At 29.0% G+C, this 26876-nt stretch overlaps 3 protein-coding genes across 3 annotated transcripts; 2 read left to right on the plus strand and 1 right to left on the minus strand.

The window, feature by feature from the left end:
- The first annotated feature begins 4560 nt into the window (after positions 1-4560).
- On the plus strand, positions 4561-5454 carry LOC132924833 (E3 SUMO-protein ligase ZBED1-like). The gene is made up of 2 exons (XM_060989276.1): positions 4561-4993; positions 5051-5454. The coding sequence occupies exons 1-2, from the start codon at positions 4561-4563 to the stop codon at positions 5452-5454; spliced, it is 837 nt and encodes a 278-aa protein (XP_060845259.1).
- A 48-nt stretch (positions 5455-5502) lies between these two features.
- LOC132924834 (uncharacterized) lies at positions 5503-7632 on the minus strand. Its single transcript, XM_060989277.1, has 2 exons — positions 6643-7632; positions 5503-5652 (listed from the first exon to the last, which is right to left on the minus strand). The coding sequence occupies exons 1-2, from the start codon at positions 7630-7632 to the stop codon at positions 5503-5505; spliced, it is 1140 nt and encodes a 379-aa protein (XP_060845260.1).
- An 11126-nt stretch (positions 7633-18758) lies between these two features.
- LOC132923744 (uncharacterized) lies at positions 18759-21943 on the plus strand. Its single transcript, XM_060987699.1, is given in 10 exon segments — positions 18759-18859; positions 18930-19137; positions 19209-19406; positions 19483-19679; positions 19746-19885; positions 20689-20866; positions 20868-20905; positions 21265-21345; positions 21490-21552; positions 21636-21943. Coding segments are annotated over 10 exon segments (1497 nt in total). The 5' UTR covers positions 18759-18773.
- The last annotated feature ends 4933 nt before the right edge of the window (positions 21944-26876 follow it).

Raw genomic sequence — 26876 nt, forward strand, 5'->3', positions numbered from 1 at the left:
TTTACCATCCAACATCATTAGTGAGCACACGTTATTTTATTACTTTTTAATTTTTTTTTTTTAAATTGTCTATAAATGTAATATTATATTGTTTTATGTATTATGTTATTATTTATAGTATTGACTAAAAGTGCTTACACATTGGAAGAATTTAAAGCGTACAAAAGTCTAGATGCATATATTTTTTTTTGTTAGTGGTTGGATTTCAAATGTCAAATGGACTGTGGTAGATAGCTATGTTCTTGTAGTTGCTGAAGTAAGTCAAGTACTCAAGTTTAAGAAATAAGAATATATGTCTGTGTTGTAAAGATTAATTTAAAAATTATATAAAGGTTTCTGTTTCTCTTTAAATACTTACTGGTTATATAATAGAATATTCTATAATCAGAGATTAAAAATGTTGGAGGAAAATGAAAACCAACCATTTTTTTTTTGGAGGAAAATGGACAGTGGAGGAAATAGGTATCTCATTTTTGGAGGAAAATGGTCCCGCCCAATTTTTTTTTGTGTTAGGTGTGATTGGACATTTTTCGGCGATGTTGATCAAGGAGTTTAATAACATATAATGCCGAAATGGTTGACGCGAATATTTTTCATTTTATATACTTATTTATCATCATCACATTGAAGGAATAAATAAGGTGCAAAATTCTAATGAATTTTTTTACATCAGTAAATAATCGAAAATTTTCAATGATGAATTGAATTGAATTAAAAATGAATTCTAATGATTACAAAATAATATTATATAATAATATAGGTGTAGTGTATCTACTGTCATTTCGCCGTGGTAATTTCATATAAATCTCACGACAATTCACCGCTTATCGTTATTGGCAATAATTATTTGGCTATATAAAATTGTAAGTGACGCATTTATGTGTTATCGACACAAAACATAATAAAAAAATATTTAAAATAAATATTGCAATTCGTGTAATTTGAATATCAATTATATTTTCAAAAGATAGTATTGCATTTTGAGCGTTGTGATGAATGTATTGATTTTAGAATTATCCGTGTCTGTAGACACTTTTTATAATAGACAAAGTGCTTGTATCATCAACTTTTATGGTAGATAGTTAAGTAGTTTCTTGTAGAAAATAATCCCCTAGCATTGATCACCGGGCTTCACACACATAATATATTTTTACTTATCCTAATAGTTATTTAAATATTATAATTAAAAACATTGAAGAATGTTTCATCATACCTATCAATTAAAATTATGTTTTTGAAAAAATGAAAGCTTTTTCAAAAACAATTATTTTATGAAAAGATTAATTACATTGCAGGTTAACATAAAAAGACCTATTATTATTATGATTTTAATGCCTACCAATTTTCAATGAAATTGATTAGTAAAATAACATAGTCTTGTTCGTGGTTTTCCAATTTTTTTTTAAAAATTGCCGATTTACACGGAAAGGTTATTGACCCCAGGGTTAAAGTCGTTATAGAATATACAATTTCCCATATTTGTTGTAATCTTGAGTAAAGAATGGTTATTGAACGGCTCAACGGTCTATGACAAAAACTACATTGTAGTTATAATGTAGGCTATGCTGGAATCAAAAACTGAAGCATCTTACACTGTTCTGCTAAATAAGTGTAAGACATTATTTCTATATTTGGCTCCAAAGCAAATAATGACTGATTATGAAACAGCATTATATTTTAAGGGGCAGTGTGATGCAGTGGCCACACAGTTGGCTACGACACGCGCAGTTACCAATTCGAACTCTTAGTGGCTTAGTGCAAAAAAAATTCTACAGAATAATTCTGTAGTCTCTCTCCCCCCGCCACCGTTCTGGTTGCTCTACACTGCCTCCCCCCCGGACCCACTCCAATAGGAGTGAAGTCCACACACGTGTAAATTATCTTCTTAGAGAAGGGGGTACAAGTGCCATGTTGCACTCTACCCCTCCCAAGTGAAAAAGACTTTGGTAAAGGCCTTAGTCTATATATGAAAAAAAAAAGATATTTTATGGAGATGCAGAAAAAAATCCATGTTGGTTCCACTATGTTTGTTTAAGAATGAACATTTTGATTTAGGTACAACGTATAAAATTAAATTTAAAGTAATTTTTTGATATGATTGAAAATAATTTATAGTAGATCCATACAACATATATATTTAATAGCCCAAGTTCACCACGTGCCCCCTCCAAAATATACAAATTTTGAATCTACGTTGGTCTTCCTTTCGATTAAAAATAGTTCAGAAAATTTATTTTTTGGTGGTCATTTCGAAAAATGCATCCAAATTAGGCACTGCATTAACATACTCGAGCTCCGATAATAACAATAAAGAAAATTTCAACTCTGACGTAAGTTTATTGAAACTAGATATTTATCAGTTAGATATAAAATGTTTATAAAAATCAATATAAATACTTAAACATTATGTTTTACAGAAACCTGTTGAACTGGAAGCACAGTCGTCTTCCAAAGAGGAGGAGAGCTGAAGTATCAATAATATTGTGATGTAAGTATTAGGGATGTGTCGTTCACGAACGACCTAGTTCAATGTACAATTAGTTGATGAACGAACGACGAACATTCAATCGAGAAGAAGTGAAAACGATTTATCGAAATTTAATTTTTTGTTTTAACTATTACCGTTTTGAACAGTGCAACTGTACAACCACACCACTACAATAGTTGTACTATTGTACTGTTAAGACCAAATGAATGATGTTTAATTTTTATCAAGCGTCAATGCAGTACTGATTCAGTGATTCGCACGGATTTTGAATTTAATATTAAATTAGTTATCGCTGACAACGCATTGCAGTCGGTCTTGAGCGAGCGTTCTCTACAACTCATTCATTTATTTTACGTCAAATATAAAGGTATGTTGAAATTTTTTTTTTTTATATTTAATTAAATTGTATTATCTTTCATTTTTTAAACAACCGCCGATGTATGCGGAATGACTATCCGATGGATTAAAAAATAATATTGATTTTGTTATATTTTATTACCCTATAGTTACAAAAATGCACACCGAGGATCTATCTAATGAAGGATCCGAGCCATTTGATTTCCGTTTAAGTTATCGAAGTGACAGGCCTGTCGATAGGGGGGGGGGATGGAAGAGGTAGGATTCCTCCTAGGCCCGAACGTTTTAAGGGGCCCAAAAAAAGATGCGCCGTAATTAATTATACAATTCGAACAATTTTTTTTTTGATTATTTACAAATTTTAGCTGACGGTATGTTAGCCAAATGATAAAATAATACCAAATAAGTATATATCGTAGATACGTCGAACAGACTAATTGTTAAATGTATATCATATTGTATTATAGTCAGAAAATTATATGAAAGATTACCATCACATGAAAACAATAAAGACCACATTCAATGTTTTATGAAGTGACGTGAAGTAGAAACACGAATAAAAAATGATAGTTCGATTGACAAGCTAATGTGCAAACAAATTGCACACGAAGCCAAAAATGGAAAGACATTTGATACAATTTTATCTTTAAGTGTAAGAGGCTTAAAGAAAAAGTCATGTGGTAGGAGAATCAAATAATGAAAACTTTTTAGGGATTTTAGAACTATTAAGCCACTATGACCCTATTAACGATGGTTTAAAATTATTGTGGCCATAAGGAGGACACGATTAAAATGTAATTTTGATGTTATCAGACGCAGCGCTATATGGTGAAAACAACAGAATTATTAAAAGTCTTTTATCCTAACCCTAGAATGCATAGTGTCGTTTTTGAACAACAACCTCTTTAACATGTTCAAAAAAAAAAAATAATGTCGCTCTGCTGTACAGTAGATTACAAGTAGGTAATGATTGACCCTGGCTACATTATTTTTATTATCTTGACATTTTACATTAATATGTAACTATAATAAATTCACATTAAAATACCAATAACTATTACAATATTTATTAATTATCAGTGAACTAAGCAATTTAATGAAAGTCAAAAATACATACTTATTTTTTTATTTTATGATCTAGATTTTATCCATTTTCTATGGTGGATGACAAAGAATTTAGAAAACTATTAAAAATGTTGAACCCTCGATATGAGATTCCTTGCCGACAAACTATATCTAAGAATTTGATCCCAAAATTATACAATTTAACTTTAGAAAATTTAAAAAAAAGTTGAAACTGCAAAAGCAGTTTCGTTGACAACAGATGGTTGGACTTGTGTAAATAATAAAAGTTATGTTGCAGTAACAGCTCATTTTATTGATAAAGATAAAATGGTGTCTGTTTGCCTTGGTTGTGAACATTTCCTCTACAGCACACAGCAATTAATCTAGCAGAGTATTTAAAAAATATAACAATTGAATGGAAAATCAATAATAAAGTTGTGGCTGTTGTAACGGACAATGCAGCAAATATGGTTTCAGCAGTACGTCAGTTACATTTTCGACACATATGATGTTTTGCTCATTCCATCAATCTTGTTGTTCAAAATTCACTAGAAAACATTTCAGAAATAGTTTCAAAAGTAAAAAAAATAGTCGAATTTTTCAAACGCAGCAGTACCGCATTAACAAAACTCCAATCAACACAAGCTCAAATGGGTTTACCTTTATTAAAATTGAAGCAAGATTGTGTGACGAGATGGAACTCGACATTTGATATGTTGAAGAGAATTATTTGTATAAAAGATGCTGTAATTTCAACATTAGCCCTATTACAAAGTAGTATTGATACTTTGACTCCAGAAGAATGGGATATAGTTGATAAAGCCATTCTTATATTACAAATTTTTAATGAGGTTACAATAGAAGTTAGCTCAGAAAAAACTGTATCTTTATCAAAAAAAATAGTTTTAGTTAGTTCCATGACAGCAACTGTAAATACTTATGTTGACGATATATCTTTGCCTCATGCAGTTCATCAAATGGCAGTTTCACTGAAAAATGAACTACAAAAACGGTTTAAAGACATTGAAGAGACTGAAATTGTGGCACAAGCATCAATCTTGGACCCTCGATTTAAAAAATATGGTTTCACTGATGAAGTAAAATATAAAAACGCCTATACAAATTTAAGAACACGAATAGGAAACATTCGATTACCGTCAACACCATCTAACAACCTCGAACAAGCACCAACAACTTCAACATCACAACCTCCAGTATCTCTGTTATGGAAAATTTATGAAGATAAAGTTGAGAAATTCAAATCCACAGTGTCATCAACTGCAGCAGGAATAATAGAGTTAGATAAATACCTCGGAGAAACATTAATTGACCGTAAAGATGATCCGTTAAAATGGTGGTATGAACGAAAACATATTTATCCTCATCTATATGAATTTGCTATGAAGCGCCTCTGTGTGACAGCAACTAGTGTTCCTTGCGAGAGAATATTTTCAGAAGCTGGACAAATTATTACGCAAAAAAGAAATCGCTTGAACACAAAAAAAGCTTCACAGTTAATATTTTTACACAATAATCTTTCTTAAACCTTTTATTATAAAAAAGTTGTATTCTTCTTCTTTCTTTCTGGGCTTTTACAGGCCCTTAAGGCCCATCGCCGCAACAACATATTGTTTCCATTCTTCTCTATCATTTGCACTTTCTTCTGCGTTTCTTACGTTCAGGAGTTTTAAGTCTTCCTTTACTCTATCCACCCATCTTTGTCTGGGGCGTCCTCGAGGCCTCTTAGTGTCGGTTAAAGTTGTATTATCAAAACTGTATTTAAGGTGAAAAAAAAGCAATTATTTATAGTTATTATTTTTATTTCTGTAATATGTAACTAGTAACCACTAACTTACTAAATAAACTATCTAGTTGATGTTTTATTTTTCTTTGACAAAAATAACTTCCATTACGGATTATTTAAGAAGGTACTAAAAGTATTTCATCTGATGACCATTGGTCACGGTATCACAAGTTAATATAATATTTTGAGAAATAAATTACATTAAGTTCAAATTATTACTGTTTGTTCAAATAACAATGTGTAGTTAACAAGCACAATTTTCAAATATCATATCAAATTATCAAGTATCAAGTATCAACTATTTTTTTTTTTAATATTATCAAAATCACCTAATCAGTAGCTATAGCAGTCATGTACAGCTGTTTTTGAGATTTTGGACGTGAACTAAATATTATTATCTGAAGTTCACGATATCACGATATCACGATCACGAACTATTTTACAATTTACAGTGAACAGTGAACACAATGTGACCAATTTATTTTATGAACTGTGAACTGTTAGGTTACATGTACTGAAATAGTTCGGAATAGTTCATCAAAGTGAATAGTTCAAATGAACTATTCGTTCACGAACTTAACATCTCTACACCGCACTGTACGCGACACACCACCTTTTCGCCGTACCGTGCCCACCGTAAATATACCATTTTCTCTTTTTTTTCACATTGGTGTTTTTTTTGTTGTTTTGTTTGTATTTTTGCCTACAAATAAAGCCCCCTTCGTACCCAAAGACTTGTGCTTCTTTATTTATTTTTCCCCGTGCTCCCTGTGTGCCGTTCAACCACCATCCGAGTTGGATATTAATTAAACAAAAGAAACATTAACATATTTTATATTTTACGATGAGATTTTTGGGCAGCAAAATCTTCAATGACCTCATTATAACTAATTGATTTAGTTATCTCACATTCTATATTTAAAATTGCCAAATTGTTTAAACGGTTGTCATTCATTGAAGATCTCAAGTATGATTTCACTCTTTTCAGAACACTAAATGACCGTTCAGCTGAAGTATTAGAAACCGGACAGCATAAATACATACGTAACGCAATATCTACATATGGGTAGACATCTGCTATATTGTGATCTTCGATGATTTTGCACAACTCTAAAAAAGATTTTGGTGATACAATTCCTGGTAAACTTTTTAAGTATCCATGAAAATGAATACATTCATTTATAAATGATCCATCGAGATCTTCAGGATACTGACTCTGTAATTTGGTAGCTTTCTTTCTCACTTCAATTACTGGTAAATCAATCATGTTTGAAAAAAATCCGAACATAGTATTAATATCATCATAACAGCTTTTACGCTTCCTTAACTCTGAAAGTAATGAATCTATTATGACAAAATATGTGTTTATTTTAAATGATTCTCTAGCTTCAAATGATGTGTCGCCTTGACATGATTCATCGTATGGAATTTTTCTTTTCTTCTTCCTGACAACTTTATACTCTTCAATTTCAGATTTTTCCATAGCTAGTTTTTCATAGTGTGAAAAAGTATTTCTTAAATCTGTTACATAATTAATTAAAGATGTGTATAGGTTTATAACAATTGTCAGATCAATTTCAATAGTCTGTAATTTCTTGCTTGTACTATTAAACCTCTTTAAAATATCATTCCAAAATGACACAAGAATACACATTTCCAATCTATTCATTTTTTTTATTAACCCAGTTGATTCACATTTTGTCTTAGAATTTTCTATTGGATTTTCAACAAAACTGTTCAATGCTTTAAGAAGTTCTGTCCAGTTTTGAGAAAGACTTGAACAAGCTTCGTGTCTAGCTGCCCATCGAGTATCATTCCGCGTGTTCGGTCGAGTATTATCATTATTATCTTTATAAATTATAATAATTGAGGCAGTAAGCACAAATAACTTATCATGAAACACTATTATTATTAGCATTTTAAATAAAAAAAATGATGCCCCTTGAAATTTGATGCCTGGGGCGATTGCCCCCTCTCGCCCCCCCCCCTAAATACGCCACTGCATCCGACGCGACCTCACCATCACATAGTGACAACCGTAGGTACGCGTCAGTGCCAAAAAAATTCAACCACAAGAACATCTGAAAACATTGGCCGGGCAATGTTTTTTCATTCATGAAGACGATATTCGAGAAGGAATAAATGACTTTTCAATGATATATAGTAGTAGGAAAAATTCCCAAATGATATTCTTAAGTCCAGCAGCATATGTCAACCATGATTGCGAGGAGGGGCTATATTTTAGCCGAAAATATTAAAGCCGACAGTATTTTAGCCGACAATATTATAGCCGACAAATATTTCAGCCGACAATATTTTAGCCGACAAATATTTCAGCAGACAATATTCTAGCCGAAAAATATTACAGCCGAAAGTATTTTAGCCGAACGTATTTTAGCCGACAAATATTACAGCCGAACGTATTTTAGCCGACAAATATTACAGCCGAACGTATTTTAGCCAACTAAAATTTGGCTTGAAATTTGACAGTTGGTAACATTGTTTATAAATAATGGTTGGTAAAACCTTCGATTATTTGAAATTTTACGTTGATTATTGATTCGTATATTTAATTGCCTATATTAGCCTCCTTCTAAAATATTTAGAATTAAATATTAGTATATTATATTGAATATTGTTGTAAAACAAATAACAATAACAATTAATAATATAATTTATGTATGATATAAAACAAAATCGATGTATAGACAATTTTTTATTTTTATTTAATTATTATAATTATAATAACCTAATAATTAGTATACAAATAATAATAAGTATAAAGTAATCTATATAAAATCAACCAAACGAAATTCCTAATACATAATATTACATAATATCAACAGTAGGTATAACAATTAAAACAATAACTCTTTTTATAATCAGATGGCAATATTATTAAAATAAAATGTAAAAATAATTTATAAATAATTCTATACTAATGTATTGACATTTGACAAAAACCTCGATATGCAATTATATATTTATATGCAACATTTTATTCCAGGCCTAAATCTGCTGGTATTAAAATGTAGGGACGCAAGCCGCAAGGGGACTATGTCTTAGACTCTTAGTCTGTCTATGCTTGTTAAAATGCAACTCCCTTTATAACTGAATCTTAAAAAAATAAGCTAGTAGGTACGAATCATTGAAATAGAGTATTTATTATAGTATATATTATTTAGTTTGATAAACAAATCGATAAAATAAAGTATAGGCAATTTAAGTTTTTGATTATATTTGTATCATTGATATTAAAGAAAGCAACTTATTTTTCTAGCAAATCGAAAAAAAAATGCTGGTTTCTCAAACTAAATTCAACAACCTTTTCCTTGATGGTTTATTGTACGAATGTGACAAACGCTAAAATAAAAAAATGGGTACACCGACAATAGGTACCCTTTTCCATTTTGAGCAACTTTAAACCTTGGTAATAGACAATTTTTTATGTTTATGCTCGTTCATCAATAAACTAATAATAATGAAATAATAAAAAATAAAAAATGGGGGAAATAACATAATTTAACATTAAATTCAAATTTAACACATCCATTACAATGACATAAGGTACACTCGACCTCTTGGGTCTTAGACTGCCATAGAAGAACGTGTACCCCGAATTTTAAATAGTTCGACATTAATATTATGTATACTACCAACTATTAATACGTATCATATTTAAAGGGGTAAGTTTCTGCATGAGTAGTGGGTAAAAATGTACATATTTAATTCCAACAAATGATATATGCAATAAAAAATTATTATTGTAACTTTCTACACAGGAAAAATGACAATGACATATGTTAATTTCCACACATTAGCATCCGTTTAACTACATTTTATGGGAACTCCAGACGCTTATGTAATGCTATACAATTTATAATAATACATATTATAAAATATCATTTTTACATCCTATTATTTTTCAAGACCCATCCTCTACAAAAAAAATAAATTTTGAAAATCCACTGCTGTTTATATAAAATATTATAATATTATCTAATATCTATAGGTACTTTATTAAAAAAATAATACTTATAAACACCTATACTATAGACTATACATTCCAATAACCACAGATCAACGTATTTATGAGTTAACATGATACACCAGTTTTAACCGTATAAAACTTACATAGGAACTTAAATTCGCCCACTGTACCTAGTGTACCTAAATGAATTCCAAATCAACCAATACATTGCTGGATTACCACCAGCACAGGGACGACGGTGTTATTGAGACACAGCATTGCGAATTAAAGAAATCGTTGAAGACTATGGGAATCGCGACACCTCCGATTATTTGCAAGGAATTGCTCATAATTTTCAATTCCAATCTTGCTAAATGGCCAAGTTTAGGGGGCACTCGTCGTTTTAAAAAATGTCCTTTTTAGGGCATAAAAAGGCTCTTTTCAGAGCCAAAAAATATTTATTATTAAAAAAAACTAGGCAACAACGAGTTAGGTATTTTATTTTTAATTATTTAATAACATAATTAATTTTCCATAATTTTCAGTCTCATATTAGTTAATTTTTATTCTTATATTAGTCCCATAGAAATACATTCGTTTTGTAAAAAAACATACCATCGGCGTATTTACTATCGGCGTTAATACCGTCGGCGTAAAGACATGATACCACCTCATTAATATCTAGGTTAACATATTATAATAATACGATGGCACGAAAATAAGCTAAACCTTCAAGTTGTAAAAACTAATGGTAATTATTTTTAAACCGAAATTTTAGATACATTCCACAGTAAATTCAAGAATAGGAATTAACAATTTTTAAAAGAGCTGAAAACCGTTTAGAATTTAGTATTAAGAGGCCGTTCTGGTAGCGAAAAATCGACCGTAAAAACATGCTTTCGTACTTCCCATTTTCCTCAGCTCTCAATAGTCGTAGAAACATGATTTATACACCAAAATAAACTTGAGAAGTTCCTCTAGATGATCTCGTTCCAGATTTTTGAATTTTTTTTTCAAACCGGAGATATTTGCATTTGAAATTTTCAAAATTTTTAACATTTTTAAAAAATCATATAAAATAGAAAAAAAAAGATATCAAAAATCTGGAACGAGATCATCTAGAGGAACTTCTCAAGTTTATTTTGGTGTATAAATCATGTTTCTACGACTACTGAGAGCTGAGGAAAATGGGAAGTACGAAAACATGTTTTTGGTTAAAAAATCATAAATTTACAGTCGTCATGTGCTGCTCTGCTAAGTATAGCGGCAGCGTTCGAGAACAGTGTTCATGCCACCACCCCGCGCGCGACTGCAGCCGTACCGCACCATAGGTTTAAACTGGTTTTCATATCGCAGTTTATAAATAAATATTGTCAATTACGATAACAATTATGTTGGTGACCGAATAATATTTTAACCGATATTGAATTTTATATTTCGTGTATTATTCTGCACGCCGTATTAAAGATCTCACGTTATCATAAAATTATTATAATTTGTTTAATAAAAGTACGATTTGAATAATTATTTTTTTAATCTTGAAGAGAATTTGATGATTTAGTTAATTTTATTTACGCTGAACCATATATGAAAAAAAAAATATGAAATTTAAATCGATATAACAAAAAAACACCTTAGGTACCTACAATCTGCACGGTTACATATGAATAAATAATAGCCTGTTGAATAAAGTGACAAATGTAATTAATGTACTTACGATATAACTCGATAACTTATAATAGTCTAAATAATAAGTGATTTAAATCCCTAATTATATTAATTATTTACATAAATCAGTCAAATACTGTAATTATTTTTAATTAGTAGGTACGTCTATTACAGATTATTTATTTATTAAATTTAATAATAACAAATAAACAAATTTAAGCCAATTCAAAATATGACAAAACTAGTTGACACCAATATACTTTTTTTTTTTTAAATTATTAATTAAATAATTATATTTACAACCAATATAATATACTATAAGTACATTTGATACGAGAATGAGAAGCACTCGAGTACAAAATAAATCGTCAAATCGTATAAAATATTAAAATAATAAAGCTATGTAGTTATAACATATCAGAATATTATATGTATATCATAATATGATAATATATAGTAGTAATTACTAATTATTGTTATAATATATTTTTTTTTTAAATATTAGAAACGGTTTTATTTATTTTTCATTTATTACTTTCATTTTTTAATTTTCGCTTTTTTTGTTTTTATATTTTCCAAAATATGTTGAGGATCTAAAATTTTGAAAATTACCAAAAAATGTGTATTTAGATATTACCTATCTCCTCCCAAAAACTCCATACCAATCTGAAGTCACTGGACTTATAAAAAGAAACACAATGTCATATTGTAATTCACATTGACTTATTTTATTGGCTTTTGGTAATTTTTTTTTAGAGTAATAATAGGTATCACATATGAAAATTTAGTTAGGTACAAACTATAAATTTTTCGAAAACCAAATACAATATACAAATTAAACTTCATAGAAAATATAAACAAGTTAATTTGGCATATTTAACTGTGCAATCAATATAAATTGATTAAATTAAAATTGAATTACTTTTTACAAAATATTAATAATCATACAATTTATTATAAAAAAATACTTAGACACAATTTTTTTTTTTAATATGTATTTGAAGTTAAGCTCTACACAGGGCCGTTTTCAGCCTTTTTGAGGCCCTGGTCAGTGAATTTATTTAATTTAATTTATTCGCAAAGTAAAAATGCTTAAACAATTTAAAACAATGCTCTTTATAAGTTATTTATTTCTCAATTACGAAATATCGAAAAATGTATCTTCAGAATTTTTTTACTAGTGTTTTAAGTTAGTATTTTGATATAATTCATTAAAATCTCAAAAATATATAAACTATATAATAAGAAATTTATAAAAATGTCTTCACAAACAATTTTGATATTTTGTAATACTCATTTTTTAAAATAAATAATACTCGTAAATAAATAAAATAACAGTAGGTATCTATATATGTATACTTGAAATTTTCAGCAAATGTTTATATTATTATTTTTATTATAAAATACAATTTTCAAAATTCTTTAACTCTTTTTGAACTACTTATATAGGCGTGACAAATATTCATCTATTTAATTTTTTTTCTTCCATAAATGGTTCAACATTTTTAAACATTTAATACAAGATCCTAAATAACTTAATTTTTTATGTGTATAAAAATATAAAATACATAAGCGCAATTTTTTATAAATGCATTTGAAGTTTAAGCTTCATTTTAGTCCCTTTAATTGTGTTTATGCATTTAATCGACTTAAATACTAAATAATCCCAAAAATATTTAAAGTTTACCTAATTGTTTCCCATGATGAACGCACGATAATTAATTATTAGCACCAGTCACTATTTTTTTGTAAATTTTGCTACTACACACTTTTTTTTTTTATTTGCATATCTAGACAATATCAGGGTTATCACTAGTAAAGATAAACTTTTTTTCGTCTATTTGTCATTTGTTATTGCACACAAAGATAAGGGCTGATCAGCACCTAAGAAAAAGGTTCTACAACAGGTTTGATTATACCACAGAAAATTCTTTTATCTATTCTGTGATTATACCTTGGAATTGTGCCTTGAGGATTGAATTAAAATAAAAACGAATTAAATTATATAATCCTTATTTAATTATTAAAAAAAATATTCGTGTTTTATAAAAATATTGTTTTGGATACGAATTGCTAAAATGTCCTCATTCAAGAACTCTGATTTTTTTTTTTTGATATCGGTTTTTGTTTTTAATATATTCATTTTACGTACGGAGATGATTTGTCAGTCTATAGGATAATTAGTATAGGATATATTATATGATAACTTATATTTAAATAATTGTGATGTACAATATTTTACTTGATTTCGTAAACAAATTAATTTCATATGCTCATAAAAATTTTTCTATATTGATGCTGGAATTTTTTTATAGTCATTTGAAGAAAAAGTTATGGATAACCTTTTGTTGTGTTTTTTTAACCTTAGATATAAATTATTACAAAAATTTTATGAATTTTCAACTTCAAAATGCCTTGCAAATGTTCGCAATTTTGATATATTTTGTAAACATTTGAACTTCTAATGCTTATAAGTTATAAGCAAAAAATGTGACTAACGATTTTTGATTTTTTTTTTTTACTACCATAAGAACAACTTATAATAAACATTATATTAAATTTTAAAGATTTTTTGAAAGCCGAATTTGTTTTATCGATATTTCAAGAAAAAAATTCCCGTTTTTCCGTTACTTTTTCAAGGTTTTTCCTGACGCTTTTGAAAACTACTACACAGCATATTTTACTTTTGACCACAAAGTACCAACTAGATTCAATTTCCTTTTCAAAGAGGGACTGAAGTCAAAAATCAAAGCACTATTACTACTCTAAAACGTGATGACAGACACAAAAATAAAAATAATAAAAACATTCATATACGTACGTAAACATAATAAAATAAAAATTTAATGAGAAAATAAGTGTGACAAAATTAAATTAGTATACCTAACAGTGATTCATGTTTACTTGCTTACACGTACATACCTACTTAGATACTCGAACTGTAAATAAATAAAACGACAAACATAATCGTAATACGACATTTTATTTTGAATTTTTTGCATATTTTTCAATAATTTTATCGTTTAGTGTATATAATAGGTAATCTATTTTTCAGCAATTACAATAAATTTTTGTTACCAAATTTCGATAGATAATGAAAAAATAAATATTTTTTTTTAAATAGGATTTGATATATTTTAAATACACACCAATTTCGTCTATTGGTATCTAATATTTGAGATAAATTTATGAATACATATAGTACATTCATTTATATTATTTTATACATTTTTTATTCAACTATAATATGTTTAGTTTTTTTTTTAAATGTACGAGGTAAAAAGTATAAAATTGTCAAATGTTTATATTATTATATTACATTTTAAATAAACATAAATTGAAAGTAAAATCGTATTATTTAAAAGGTATTTTTTTTTTTAATTCGATTCGATATCTATATTTATTAAAGACATATTATCTACATGTTTTGACGATTTTAAGTGTGTATTAGTGCATGCTTTTTTAACTAATTTTTAATACATGAATTTCCGGGTCATATATTTATAAATAAAATGTATTTTCTTAGGTTTAGTATCAGAGAGTACCAAGGTATTCAATTTAAATATTTGATAGACAAAAACATTTTTGGAAAAATGGTGGAAGACAAATTTTTTAAATTATGGGGTTGATTTACGGCGTGTTGGGGCTAATGATGGGGATATTCTTCGTTGCAATAGTTATATTAACTATACTTGTGGACACATTTATGTATCAAACTTTTTGGCAAGACTTTTTTCTAGCATTACCTACCCATATAATTTAATACTTCGGTCTCATAAACACAGCTATAGGTACTTGTACATTAAAAATCAAGAGTTTGATGCGTTGGAAATAATAAACTTTCAGTGTCATAAAAAAAAAAACAATAATTATCCGAATTTGTAGCATGAAATGGTTTAAAACCATCAAAATTAATAATGTATGTATTTATTTATATGAATGAATGTAGTGATTAATATATTGATTTGTTTAATTTGTATGTACATTTATTATATTTATAACTATAAATTAAATTGTAATTATATTTTATTCATAACGTTATATTAATCGATGGCAATAATTTATAAATTATTAGTATTATTAAATTGTTACTGATAGTTTTTTAAATAATAACTATATGTTGTAAAATAGCTTTTATAATTTAGTTTAAGTATTTCCATACATATTTAGGGAACAGAAACTTCAATCAATAATACGATAAATAATATCGTAAAATTAGTTTATGAACGCGCAAGCGAGCGCGCGCTTATCAAATTCAAATTTCAAATTACCCCAGTAATATAAATACAAAATAGCATTGACGCGAAACGTTCTAGACGGCGGTCCGAGAAATAATAATGTGCCGCTCCTGAGACTATTGCGCGTAGCCCCTCTTTGGTAAAAGTGGGCGTGGTTACGGGTGACCGCCGCCGCGGCGATATGAAATTCAACGCCATCTCTTGAGCGTTGTATACGTTTCACTTTTACCAGAACGGCCTCTTAAAAACTTTATATTAGGCATACATATTAATTATATGATTTTTATTAGCTTTTGTCTCTTAGTAGTTAGTATGTAAATATTAAAATTTTCAAAAACAATTCTTTCTAAATTATTGACGTGTCACTGTGTCAGTGACACGGTTTAATATAATATATAGGTAGATATTCTATATTGGTATTGAATTTGTAATAATTTAAATGTATTAATCCCCATTACCTAATGTATTTGTTAATAGCCAATGGGTCCCCAAAATTATGAGTGTTAAATTAGTATTTTAGCAGTAGAAAATCTGCCTAATTATTACAGAAATAGCATTCGTAAAGCATATTAGCATAATGTTTATAATGGCTAATCAAAGAAATATTAATATTTATTATCAACAATAGGTACATTACATATTTACACTAATCAGTAATGATTAATGAGGTTTACCTATAGGCTATACTCATAGTATATGGCTATATGCCTATATTTATAACTTTGTTGAACTTGCATTTAATTAAAAGATAGGTCAAAGGTACCTATTGGCTATTTGATTATAAGCACATAAGTAAAATTAAATAATTTGAAATAAACTAATTAATAATTTGTTGTTGTATGGATAAGTCCAGATAATAAAATTCATTATTAGGTCCGGGAATATAATATAAGACTGAGTGAGCTTCTTCCGACCTTCAAAATTAGCCATTTTCCTCACTTCTATAAAATGTTTTTAATTTCTATACATTTTTTACGACTATATATTATTTTATATCAGCTAAAAATATGTTAATAGAACAATGTATTTATCAAAATAAGTAGGTACCTAGAGGTAGGCATGATGTAGGTAATGCATGTAAGATATAACTATTGTGTATATTTAATATTTATGTATAAATGTGAAAATGAGAACCACTTATTCGATAGTCATCCGGGTTTTTTAATTGAAATAATATAATATATCGAGTTCAAAGATTTTGTTAACTACAACTTTTCGACTTCATTTTGATACCAAAATCGTGTTTCCACAACTGGCGAAGCCAGATACGCCCTGATACGTACCTACCTCATTGTATACCTACTATATCTTGATGTAGCTAATACCATAAATCATAATTTACATAGTAGTACCTATGTTTTAGTACAAAAGAGTGCTGCTGCTCTAGCGAGTATAGTGGTGGCGACTCATATAATAAATTTATATCACATCAGTACATCATCCAAGGATCATTAAAGATTTACCTCATGGACTATAGTCTAAACAGAGTGTAATAAAAAGATTTTGTGCTAGTCAATATTTTATTTTTATATTCTACATGTATAATTTATCGACGTTGCAGTCTGCATGTATCATAGAACTTTTTTTTAAATTTTTAATACTGAAAACAAAACGAAAAAATATTATACTATATATGTGTGCAATAAGCATATGTAAGTGATATAAAAACAAAAAAATAATAAAAATATTGATTAGAACAAAAGTTATTTCATTTGACAGATCTTTCTGTTATACTGTATGACGTATGTTATGACTATACAATGAGTACTTGTGGTAATACCGCACTATAGTATAGTAAACGGGGGTTTTTTTTAATCAATAGTCAATATGAATCAATTAATTGAAAAATATATTATATATATTTTGTTTTTCAATCGCTGTTTAGAATTGATAAAAAAATATACATATTACATATATATATGTTGTTATAAATATATTGATGTGCTGACTTTCAACTGACAATTCAATGCACAAAAGTGTATCAAATCACGAGTTGTTATTTTTATAGTAATAATTAATATTAATATTATAAGCATAAAGCATCCACAACATGCATATATACAATGTGCCAATATATAACAAAATATTAGGTACTGTTATAAAGTGGTATACCATTCGAGCTGTATAATTATATGTCTAAAATCAGTGCCAGTTTAAGAGATGATGAGATATACGCAGAACACGTATTCCAGTCTTTGGGGCGTCGAAGTCACCAATATTATAAGACGCAAAATTAATTTTTGTTATTCGATTACAAAATATATTTATATCTATTTTATATTTCACAAAAAAAAAGAGTTAGAACGAACCCCTAATGCTATACTTCTAATAAAGTTATGTCAAACTTGTTGGTTATAATGGGAGCTCGTAAAATCTTGGATATTTTAGCCGACAAATATATCAATATATTATAGCAATTGCCAATGCGTAACAAAAATAGACATTATTTTTTTCTGGAGTTAATTATGACTCATACTATAAATAAAAACCATAACTATTTTTAGTTCATTGTTTTTTTTCTATGCGTAAAATGCAGAATATTTACGAATGTATTATAACCTGATTCTCGATTTATTGTCATTTAGCTCTACATTTTTGTACGTGTTATTTGGTCATTAAAACGCAGTCCTATTTAATTTGATCAGTTTTTGTTACATATTTTTATTCTGTAAAAATTATTTTACCATTACTTTCTTGTTCAGTAAAAAAAAAATGGAACATGAAGGATTTTATTATAAAATTAACAAAACTCGTGGTGGTAAACGGTAAGTCACATTCAATTTTTTATTATTAAAAAATTATAGAAATACATATAAAATGCTTGAAATTAACTTAATTATTACAGTTACTATGTATGTGCAACACCTAATATATATTGTAAAGGCACAGTGATCCAGCTGGAAAATGGCACCATAATAAAAAATAAAGATCATACACATTTATCTTATGGTCCATTATTTAACATGCAACAACTAGAAAAACGTTTTAGGACAACTTTAATTGAAAGGGCAAAAACAGAGACTACAGCTCTTAAAATTATATATGATGAGGAATCCGTAAGGTAAGGGTAACTTATAATGCACTTAAAAATTGTTAAATATAAACAATATTTTTATAAAATGCAAATTTGATAGAAATCAGGAAGCCGCTTTAAAGTATAGTTGGCCTACAGCAGAATCTTCAATGCGGCAGTCACGACGTAGTGTTTGTCCAGCATTACCATCCACATTACGGGAGTTGGGTGAATATTTAGATTTAAATGCTAACAAGTAAGATTATATACCCAATTAATAAAATTTAAAACTATTGATTGTTGTAATTGGAATATCTTATTTATAGGTATCAATGTAATAACTCTACATTCTACCAAGAATGGATAGTTGATAATGATGGGAAGTATAGTGTAATGTTTGCGTGCCAAGAAATTATTAGTTCTGTAGTTCATCAGGGTGCCACAGAACTACACGCTGATGCTACTTTCAAAGTAGTTCCGTCAATGCCCCATTGTAGACAATTATTTATGTTGCATTTGATCCTGCAAAATCACGTAAAATATAACTATTAACCAATCATTTCAATTAATTATACAAATAAAACTATATACATGCATTTGTTTAGTCTATACCTGTATGCTTCGTTTTAATGGAAGTGAAGACAGAAGCTTCATACAGGAAAGTGTTGGAAAGATTCCGCACCAAATTTCCCGAAGTAAGACCATTGTCAATTATGATTGACTTCGAAACTGCACTCCACAATGTCTTTACTGATATATATCATGAAGCAATGATATATTCTTGTTGGTTCAATTTTGTACAGGTTTGAAATTATTTTTGTATAATTTATTATACTTAAGCCTTTACATTTTAAATATTATTAAAGTAATTTATTTTAGAGTTTGCAGAAAAATATTAAAAAGATGGGCTACTCAAATTATGTACAGCAAGAGAGAGTGGCTAAAATGTGCTTGAGGATGTGCGCAGTATTAGCTCTATTGCCTCATCATCAAATTGAGCAGGGATTCCAAGAAATTAAAATTCATGCCCAAAATAATGGTGTTTTGATGCCAAGATTTTTCACATACTTTACCAGGTAAATTTTTAATAAGTTAATTATTGTTGATGGAAAAAAAAATTCTCAAAACAATAATTTCTACAGTTTTTGGCTCACTCGAAAACGTCCAGAGTGCTTTTCAGTGTATAATCAACCACGGCGCACCAATAACAACATTGAAAGTTTTCATTCCAGTCTTAAACAGACTTTTCAAGTGACGCACCCAAATTTGTGGAGAATGTTGGGTAAGTTTTTTTTTTACTAATTTTTCAAATGAAAAAAATAGTGTTTAATGTGGGTATGAATAGTATCTTCTTCTGTTAAAAGCTGAAAATAAATAAAATAATTTTAATAATAAACAATAATTAGCTTTTGTTAATAATAATTAATTCTTAGAATTATATGTATTTCAATAAAGTGACAAATAATAATATGTAATTAGGTATTAGATATTTTAGTTATAAATCTGAAGAAAGAACTACCAAAATCATAGAATTTGATTTATTTTTTACTCTTTTAAATTTCTTTGTATACATACTATTTCTGTCTTTTTTTTATTTTAAATTGAGATAGTGTAATATATAAATCTTTAATGCATATTATTAATATTTTATGCATATTGATATTTAGCATACGTTTGTTATTTTTTATTTAAACTAAGATTTTTTTAATACACGTATGAAGAATTTGTAATTAATCAAATTTACAATATAACACTTAATTTATAACTAATTAAATTAACATTGATAAAAAATTATTATTTTTCATTATATCAATAGTAGGTAGTCACTTATTGTATAGAATTTGTATTAAAATAAATGTTGCTTTAATTAATAATTTAGTTATTATATTTTTGCGCATAATATTTAGAAGGATTACCTATAGAGCATATAAATCCAACACCTTATAAATAGCAATTGATAGTTATAAGCCAATGCCTAAAATTCTAAATAATGTATGTAAATTAGATTAATGAATATTATGAAATTAAAATTAATGTCTCATGGAAATAAATAATTGAAATTAAACGTTTATTATACCTACCTAGAACATCTGAAAAACTTATCAATGAAGCAGCATATTGTGGTGAATCAATTGGCAGCAGGAATGGTTACAACACGCAACACCAAAGTTAAATTCATTTTAAATAGCCTGCGTATTAAACACTCAACAGCTCTACTTAGCACAGGAGCAATAACCATTAAAGAGTTTTTGATACAGTGTTCACCTCACAAGAGAGTTGAATTGGCAAGATGGAAGTGAAGGTACCTTATAATATAATAAATAATATAATGTAAATATAATATAGAGCAAAATCAATTATCCAAGTAGCTATATTTAAATATTATATAGTATGTAAATTTTACATGATCTATTAATATAGATAATATAGATATATAATGGTCCTAACAAAATTATACACAATTATTGCTTTAAAAAATAATTATTTAGGTTTCAAATTTAAATTATTATTCTAGTTGACATAAAAACTTAAAAAAAAAAACTAAAACTTAGGCACCTATTTTATCCATAAATAACTAATATTAATAATATTATATACATTATAATAACTTAAAGTAACTTACCTGCATATAAATAGTTTTGATCTTTAACTTATCAATAGATTCTGAAGAAGAGGCTGACATTAATGTGATCAATGCACCTGATATGTTATTGAATAACGGGTTTGTTGATAATCCAGAAAGTAAGTTATAATGTAATATTTCTAATTTTCCATTTATACTACATACCTAAAATTTAAAAATTTAAACTTAACTTCTGTAATTAATAATGACCTAGGTATTTATCTTACCATAATTTATATATAACATATTACTTGATATTCCAGTAATTAATCCTGAACAAGAAAATCCAGCAGAGATTGAAAATCAAGCTGTCAATAATATACAGGGTAATTAACTTCCTAGTTCCTACATATTATTATTATTTTCAAATTTAATTTAATATAACGTCTCATCATTACATGGTTATTAGATCCAGAAGAATATAACGAGGCAGACTTTTTTGTACCTGAAGATTTGGCCTTAGAAATTTGGCAGGAGCAATATGGTGATGATGAAGAACAAGAAATACCATATGCTCCTGTTCCTCAAAATATTGCAACCATGTTTCCTCAAAGAAATGAAGAGGATTTATGTGTTGTATGTAGAAATGGTGTAAGAACACACGCACTAATACCATGTGGGCATAGAGTTCTGTGTGCCGATTGTGTGCCAAGGTTAGAAAGAGAGAATTGTCCACTATGCAATTCAAACTTTACAGGTGCCATAAGAATATGGTAAAATTTAAATAAGTCCTATAATTTTATAAAGTTTATTTAAATATAATTTATTTAAGAAAATAAATTGTTATAAATTATTTATTGGTTTTGTTTAATAAGATACATAAATAATAGTTAATTTATTGTTATTAACTGTTTCTTACCTCAACTTAAATGTCTTCAAGTAAATTTAACTTTTCTTCATCAAAAAAAAAAAATGTTTTGACCAATAACCAAAACACCAAAACGGACTAAATAAATCATACTAATTACGGTTATAATATAATTAAGTAAAGTAAATAGTAATATTGGTAATTTTGACAACTAAATAATTAATACCGGTTTGTTTCTACATTTTAGATTACTCAGACAGTACCAGTTATGTTGGTGATGAAGATGATGATGATGAAGATGAAGATGGAGATGAAGATGATGATGAAGATGATATTGTTGATCGCCCTGCAATCACCCGGGTGGTTGTGCAACTTGTCTACACAAGTACTAGTGTGATCACTTAGGTACTTAGAAATCGGACTAAAGACGTTCATAAATCACAATTGTACATAGGTCCGAAATCTGTAAGACCAGTATTTAACGAGATATGCATATGTAAATATGTTCAAAAACTGTTAGATATTAAATACGAAGACTATGCCAACGGAGTGTAGGTACATCAACCCGGTATTGCTGATTTTTACGGATTCCATTGTTTTAAAAATTAATTAAAAATCGAATAATAGTTCGATCAACTCGAATCCTACACCATTAGATTACACAAGTACCCAGCTACCATCCCTGCTAGTTTCGTGTAAAAAAACCAAAAACCCTGTATGCACTGAGCTGACGGCTGGAGTCTGGCCGTAGGATTCGAGTTGATGGAACTAATATTCGATTTTTAATTAATTTTTTAAATCAAAATTTGCACAACGACCGGGTGATTGCGGGGAGATCGGCCAGACTCCAGCCGTCAGCTCAGTGCTGACAGTGTTTTTGGTTTTTTTACCGCTACTTTGGTCGGCGGTACCGCGGCACGCATGGCGATCCGTAGGAAGGCCCCGCAAAAGAGAAACAGACAGAGAAATTGTCTGAGGAAGGCAAAAGCCTTAGAAGAAGATATTAATAAAAGTTATTAATAAAAACTAGGGAACTATCTCGAACATTGAGTAGAATACTTACTGGTAGTGGTATTTTGCAAATATGAACTCAATTAACTAAAAATTTGTGTTTTACATTTTTTGATTTTTCATGGTATTTTTTGTCATTTTATGTGTATTTGTATTGTCAAAACAAAATGTTGAAAATTGTTGCCAAAAATATAACAACAATTTCGCTAGATCCACAACATTCAACGTTACGCAGACATTTTGACGGTAAACATAGAACACCTGGAACTTGTTCAGAGTAAATTATTAACAAAAAACTAGGAAACCATCTCGAACATCGAGTAGAATACTTACTGGTGGTTTTACCTTTAATCACTGTTGATCAGGACCCATAAAAATTGAATGATCTTTCTATTTTCACATTAATTTTATTCTTTAGGTGCAATAAAACATTTCTGGACCTAAAGTCTCTTAACCAGCATATTCGAACTGAACATAGTCAAAGGGACGATTTATTGAGGGAGTGTTGCAAGCTATGTGATGTTAAATTTAGCAATAAAAGCAATTTAATCAAACATATGCGCCAAGTTCATTCGGCTGAAAATGATTATAAAAGCTTTGCGTCGTTGAAATGTCCTTTATGTGAGTCAACATTTAATCAAAGCTTCATGAACACATAGAAATAGACCATGATGTACACTTGGAGATTGTGTCTAAGGTCTTAGAATCTGTTGACGGTAAATATTTTCATGTGGGCCATTCCAAGTCAATTAAATTTTTACATTTGACTAAAGAGGAACGTGATGAACTGGCTGGCAAAATAAAAATTGGAGTGACTTTTGATCGAATCCTAGATGACATTCGTGAATCAGTAGTGTCGAATGAGAATATTCACCGACTGCATATTGTCGATAATAGAGATTTATATAATATTGTTAGAGACTATGAATTGGATAGGGATGTAGTACATAAAAATGAGGCATTTAGCACTGAGATGTGAGTTCAAGAACAGATGGCACTCGGAGAGGACTCACCTGTTTTATATTTTAAAATGCAAGGTTGCGAAAAAAACGATGATCTCTTGAAAGATGATTTTATGATTATATAGTAAGTGATACATTCGTTTCAAGAGATTTCCAATGAAATGGATTATACTTTATTTTACATACTTTGCCATAAGTACATGTTTTTCGAATTTCTCAATAATTCTATTTTTACTTCATATTTCGATAATTTGTTCATTTACGATTTATTATTTATTAATATAGACTTCCCCATGTTTCCAAAAGTACAAAATAGTAACAAAATAATACCAATTATTAAACTTAATCTATTGTCGATATATGTTCGATATTTATAACCTAAATAAACGATAGAGAACGATTTATTAAATAAATATCTATTATATATTATACTATATTATTTTGCGTTAAATATAAATATAATATTATACTTGAGTCTGGTTTTGTTTATTTATTTTTAGGAAACAGTTCCTAATGTAGAGTTTCAAATTTTAATGAGACAATTAAAAATGAAAACTTCATGAACTATTCCCCCAGAAATTCGTTCATTTGCTTTGACATTAAATTTTTATTCTCTTGCAGCCTACGAGTATGTTTGCGCCTATGTAAATCCTACGAATAGCGGTTGTTTACATATATTCGCGAGGTGTCGAGGACTGAGGTTACCCAAAGGCATATACAAAATTAAGTTAAAACTCAGAAAGAGCAGTTTCACAGACGGTGTACTAAACACCAAAAATTATACATTGTGATGCGAAACACACTGATAATAAATAATACAGAATATATTGTGATGCGAAACACACTGATAACAAATAATACAGATAAAACTAGAGGGCGCCCCAGAACATAACAATATATATATATATATATATATATATAAAGAAATAAATAAATCATAAACAAGAGGTTTACATATAAAATAATAAAAAAAAATACAAGGTGTACACCTAATAAGGCACTTGGCATAAAATATATAAGCAACAAAAAAAACTAGTGAATTAGTATCTATGCAGTTTATATTGATGATTTAAGGCGAGTTTTGACAACGAGTTTAAAATTATGGATGAGTTAGTAGCCCCTTCTTACCTGACCAATGTGGTTGCTTTGAATGGTGTATTAAACAATGACGTCGGAAGACGATTCGCGCGTACCACTAGGACTGCCGCCAAGATGTTGCTTGATGGAACTAAAGAAGCTTTAAGGACGGGTAACGAGACAGATTTCTCCAATGCATATTTGCAGTATTCTGGTCAGCAGGCAACCAGTGTTGGGATTAATGATGGTGGACTGAGGGCTGATGTGCTCAGGCTAGTGATACTTTGCACCTGTAACCCTCAAGTGCCGGCTAACGATGGACAGAATGAATTGAGTACGCTTGGATCTAGGATACAGTCAAGCTCATCGATTGCGCGTTCAGACCATATTTTTGCGACTTGTGTGAGATTTGTGCATAATGATGAGTTAAACATACAGTTGGTTGGTGGTAAGCCGCTATTAGTAACAGTTCATAATAATAATGTCGGGCCAGTTAACATGGTATTTATGTATAATAGACCTTGTGGACTATTAATTTCTAGTTCTACAGCTTTTGTGCACGGAATGGATGGTGGTGCTCCTCAACAAGCTGTTACAGCTGACTACTTAGGAAGAAACGTCGCTACTCGTTACTTCATAACCATTCCGGCTGCTGTTACTTTAAATCTTTGTTTTGTAGGTGATATGCCATTGTTAATTGATGCTGGTACCGATTTAGGGAGGACGGCACGCGCGCGAGGGGATACCGACCCAACGGAAGAAAACAGTACGGTTAAAAGGCGGCACAAAAAGGCGGCACGCACGCGAAAATGGCTCAACCACGAAGAAATACTCTTGGAGACTGGAAACAGTTATATGATGAAAATGGAAACCCAATAAAATGGCAATACTTTGAAAAACTTGTAGCAATACAAGATGGTTAACAAAAATCAGTTATTGTCATTTATGGTTGTACAAAAAAAGAAAATGATTATGAATCGGTAACAGTTGACAATATAGACATAGATTTGATAAAATAAAATGAATTTGAAATTGATAGACATAATTTTGACACTTCTATACCAATCGAGGATAGTGGATGTTATGAAACAGAAGAAATTAATGTCAATGAAGAAAAGTTAACTACCCCTAAATGTAAATTCAATAATTCCTCTACTGGAGATCTCTTGTATACCCCAGAAAAGATGCGTGACTATAGAATTGTTTGTAACAAACCAGAAGGAATTGGTCATAATAACAATACAGTTTCTATTAAGAGTTTAATGTTGCCGAGGAAATACTAACCACACCTAAATGTAACCTACTTACTGGAGATTTGTTTACCTAGGAAAAGAGATTTAAATCTATATCTGTTTGTAACACGCCAGAAGCATATCGGAAAGCGTTGCCTTTGAACTCAAAGAATGTATATTCCTTAAAGATAAGGTCCTTTAGTAAAGGCAATAAAATGAAAAATATAATATGTTATAAAAAGTGTACTGTTGTGAAAGGAATCATTATTTTACAAGACGAAGAAAATTGAAACAAATAGTTGATAGTACAATGCAAAAAAATCAAGATATTTCAAATGAAATAAATGATTTGTCACGTGAAAAATTTGAAACGGTAAATAACTCATAACCATGACGTGCAATAAGAGGATAATTCGAATAGCAGAATATTTGACGACTACACAAACTGCTGGAGCGATAACAAATTGGCTAAAGCAGTTTCGAAACTCCTAAGAACGACAGTGTAATACAAAGTTCATGGCACACTTTGTCGGTGACTTTTCAACAGCAATACTAAAAGG

The sequence above is a fragment of the Rhopalosiphum padi genome, chromosome 3 (genome assembly GCF_020882245.1).
Source record: "Rhopalosiphum padi isolate XX-2018 chromosome 3, ASM2088224v1, whole genome shotgun sequence".
NCBI classification, from domain to species: domain Eukaryota; kingdom Metazoa; phylum Arthropoda; class Insecta; order Hemiptera; family Aphididae; genus Rhopalosiphum; species Rhopalosiphum padi.

Excerpts from the sequence above, each read along its gene's own strand:
- LOC132924833 (XM_060989276.1), top strand. The coding sequence starts at position 4,561 with ATGGGTTTACCTTTATTAAAATTGAAGCAAGATTGTGTGACGAGATGG. Across the intron at positions 4,994-5,050 it reads CCCTCGATTTAAAAAATATG|GAAACATTCGATTACCGTCA; the intron begins GTTTCACTGATG and ends GAACACGAATAG.
- LOC132924834 (XM_060989277.1), bottom strand. The coding sequence starts at position 7,632 with ATGCTAATAATAATAGTGTTTCATGATAAGTTATTTGTGCTTACTGCC. Across the intron at positions 5,653-6,642 it reads ACAACCGTTTAAACAATTTG|AGGCCTCGAGGACGCCCCAG; the intron begins GCAATTTTAAAT and ends ACCGACACTAAG.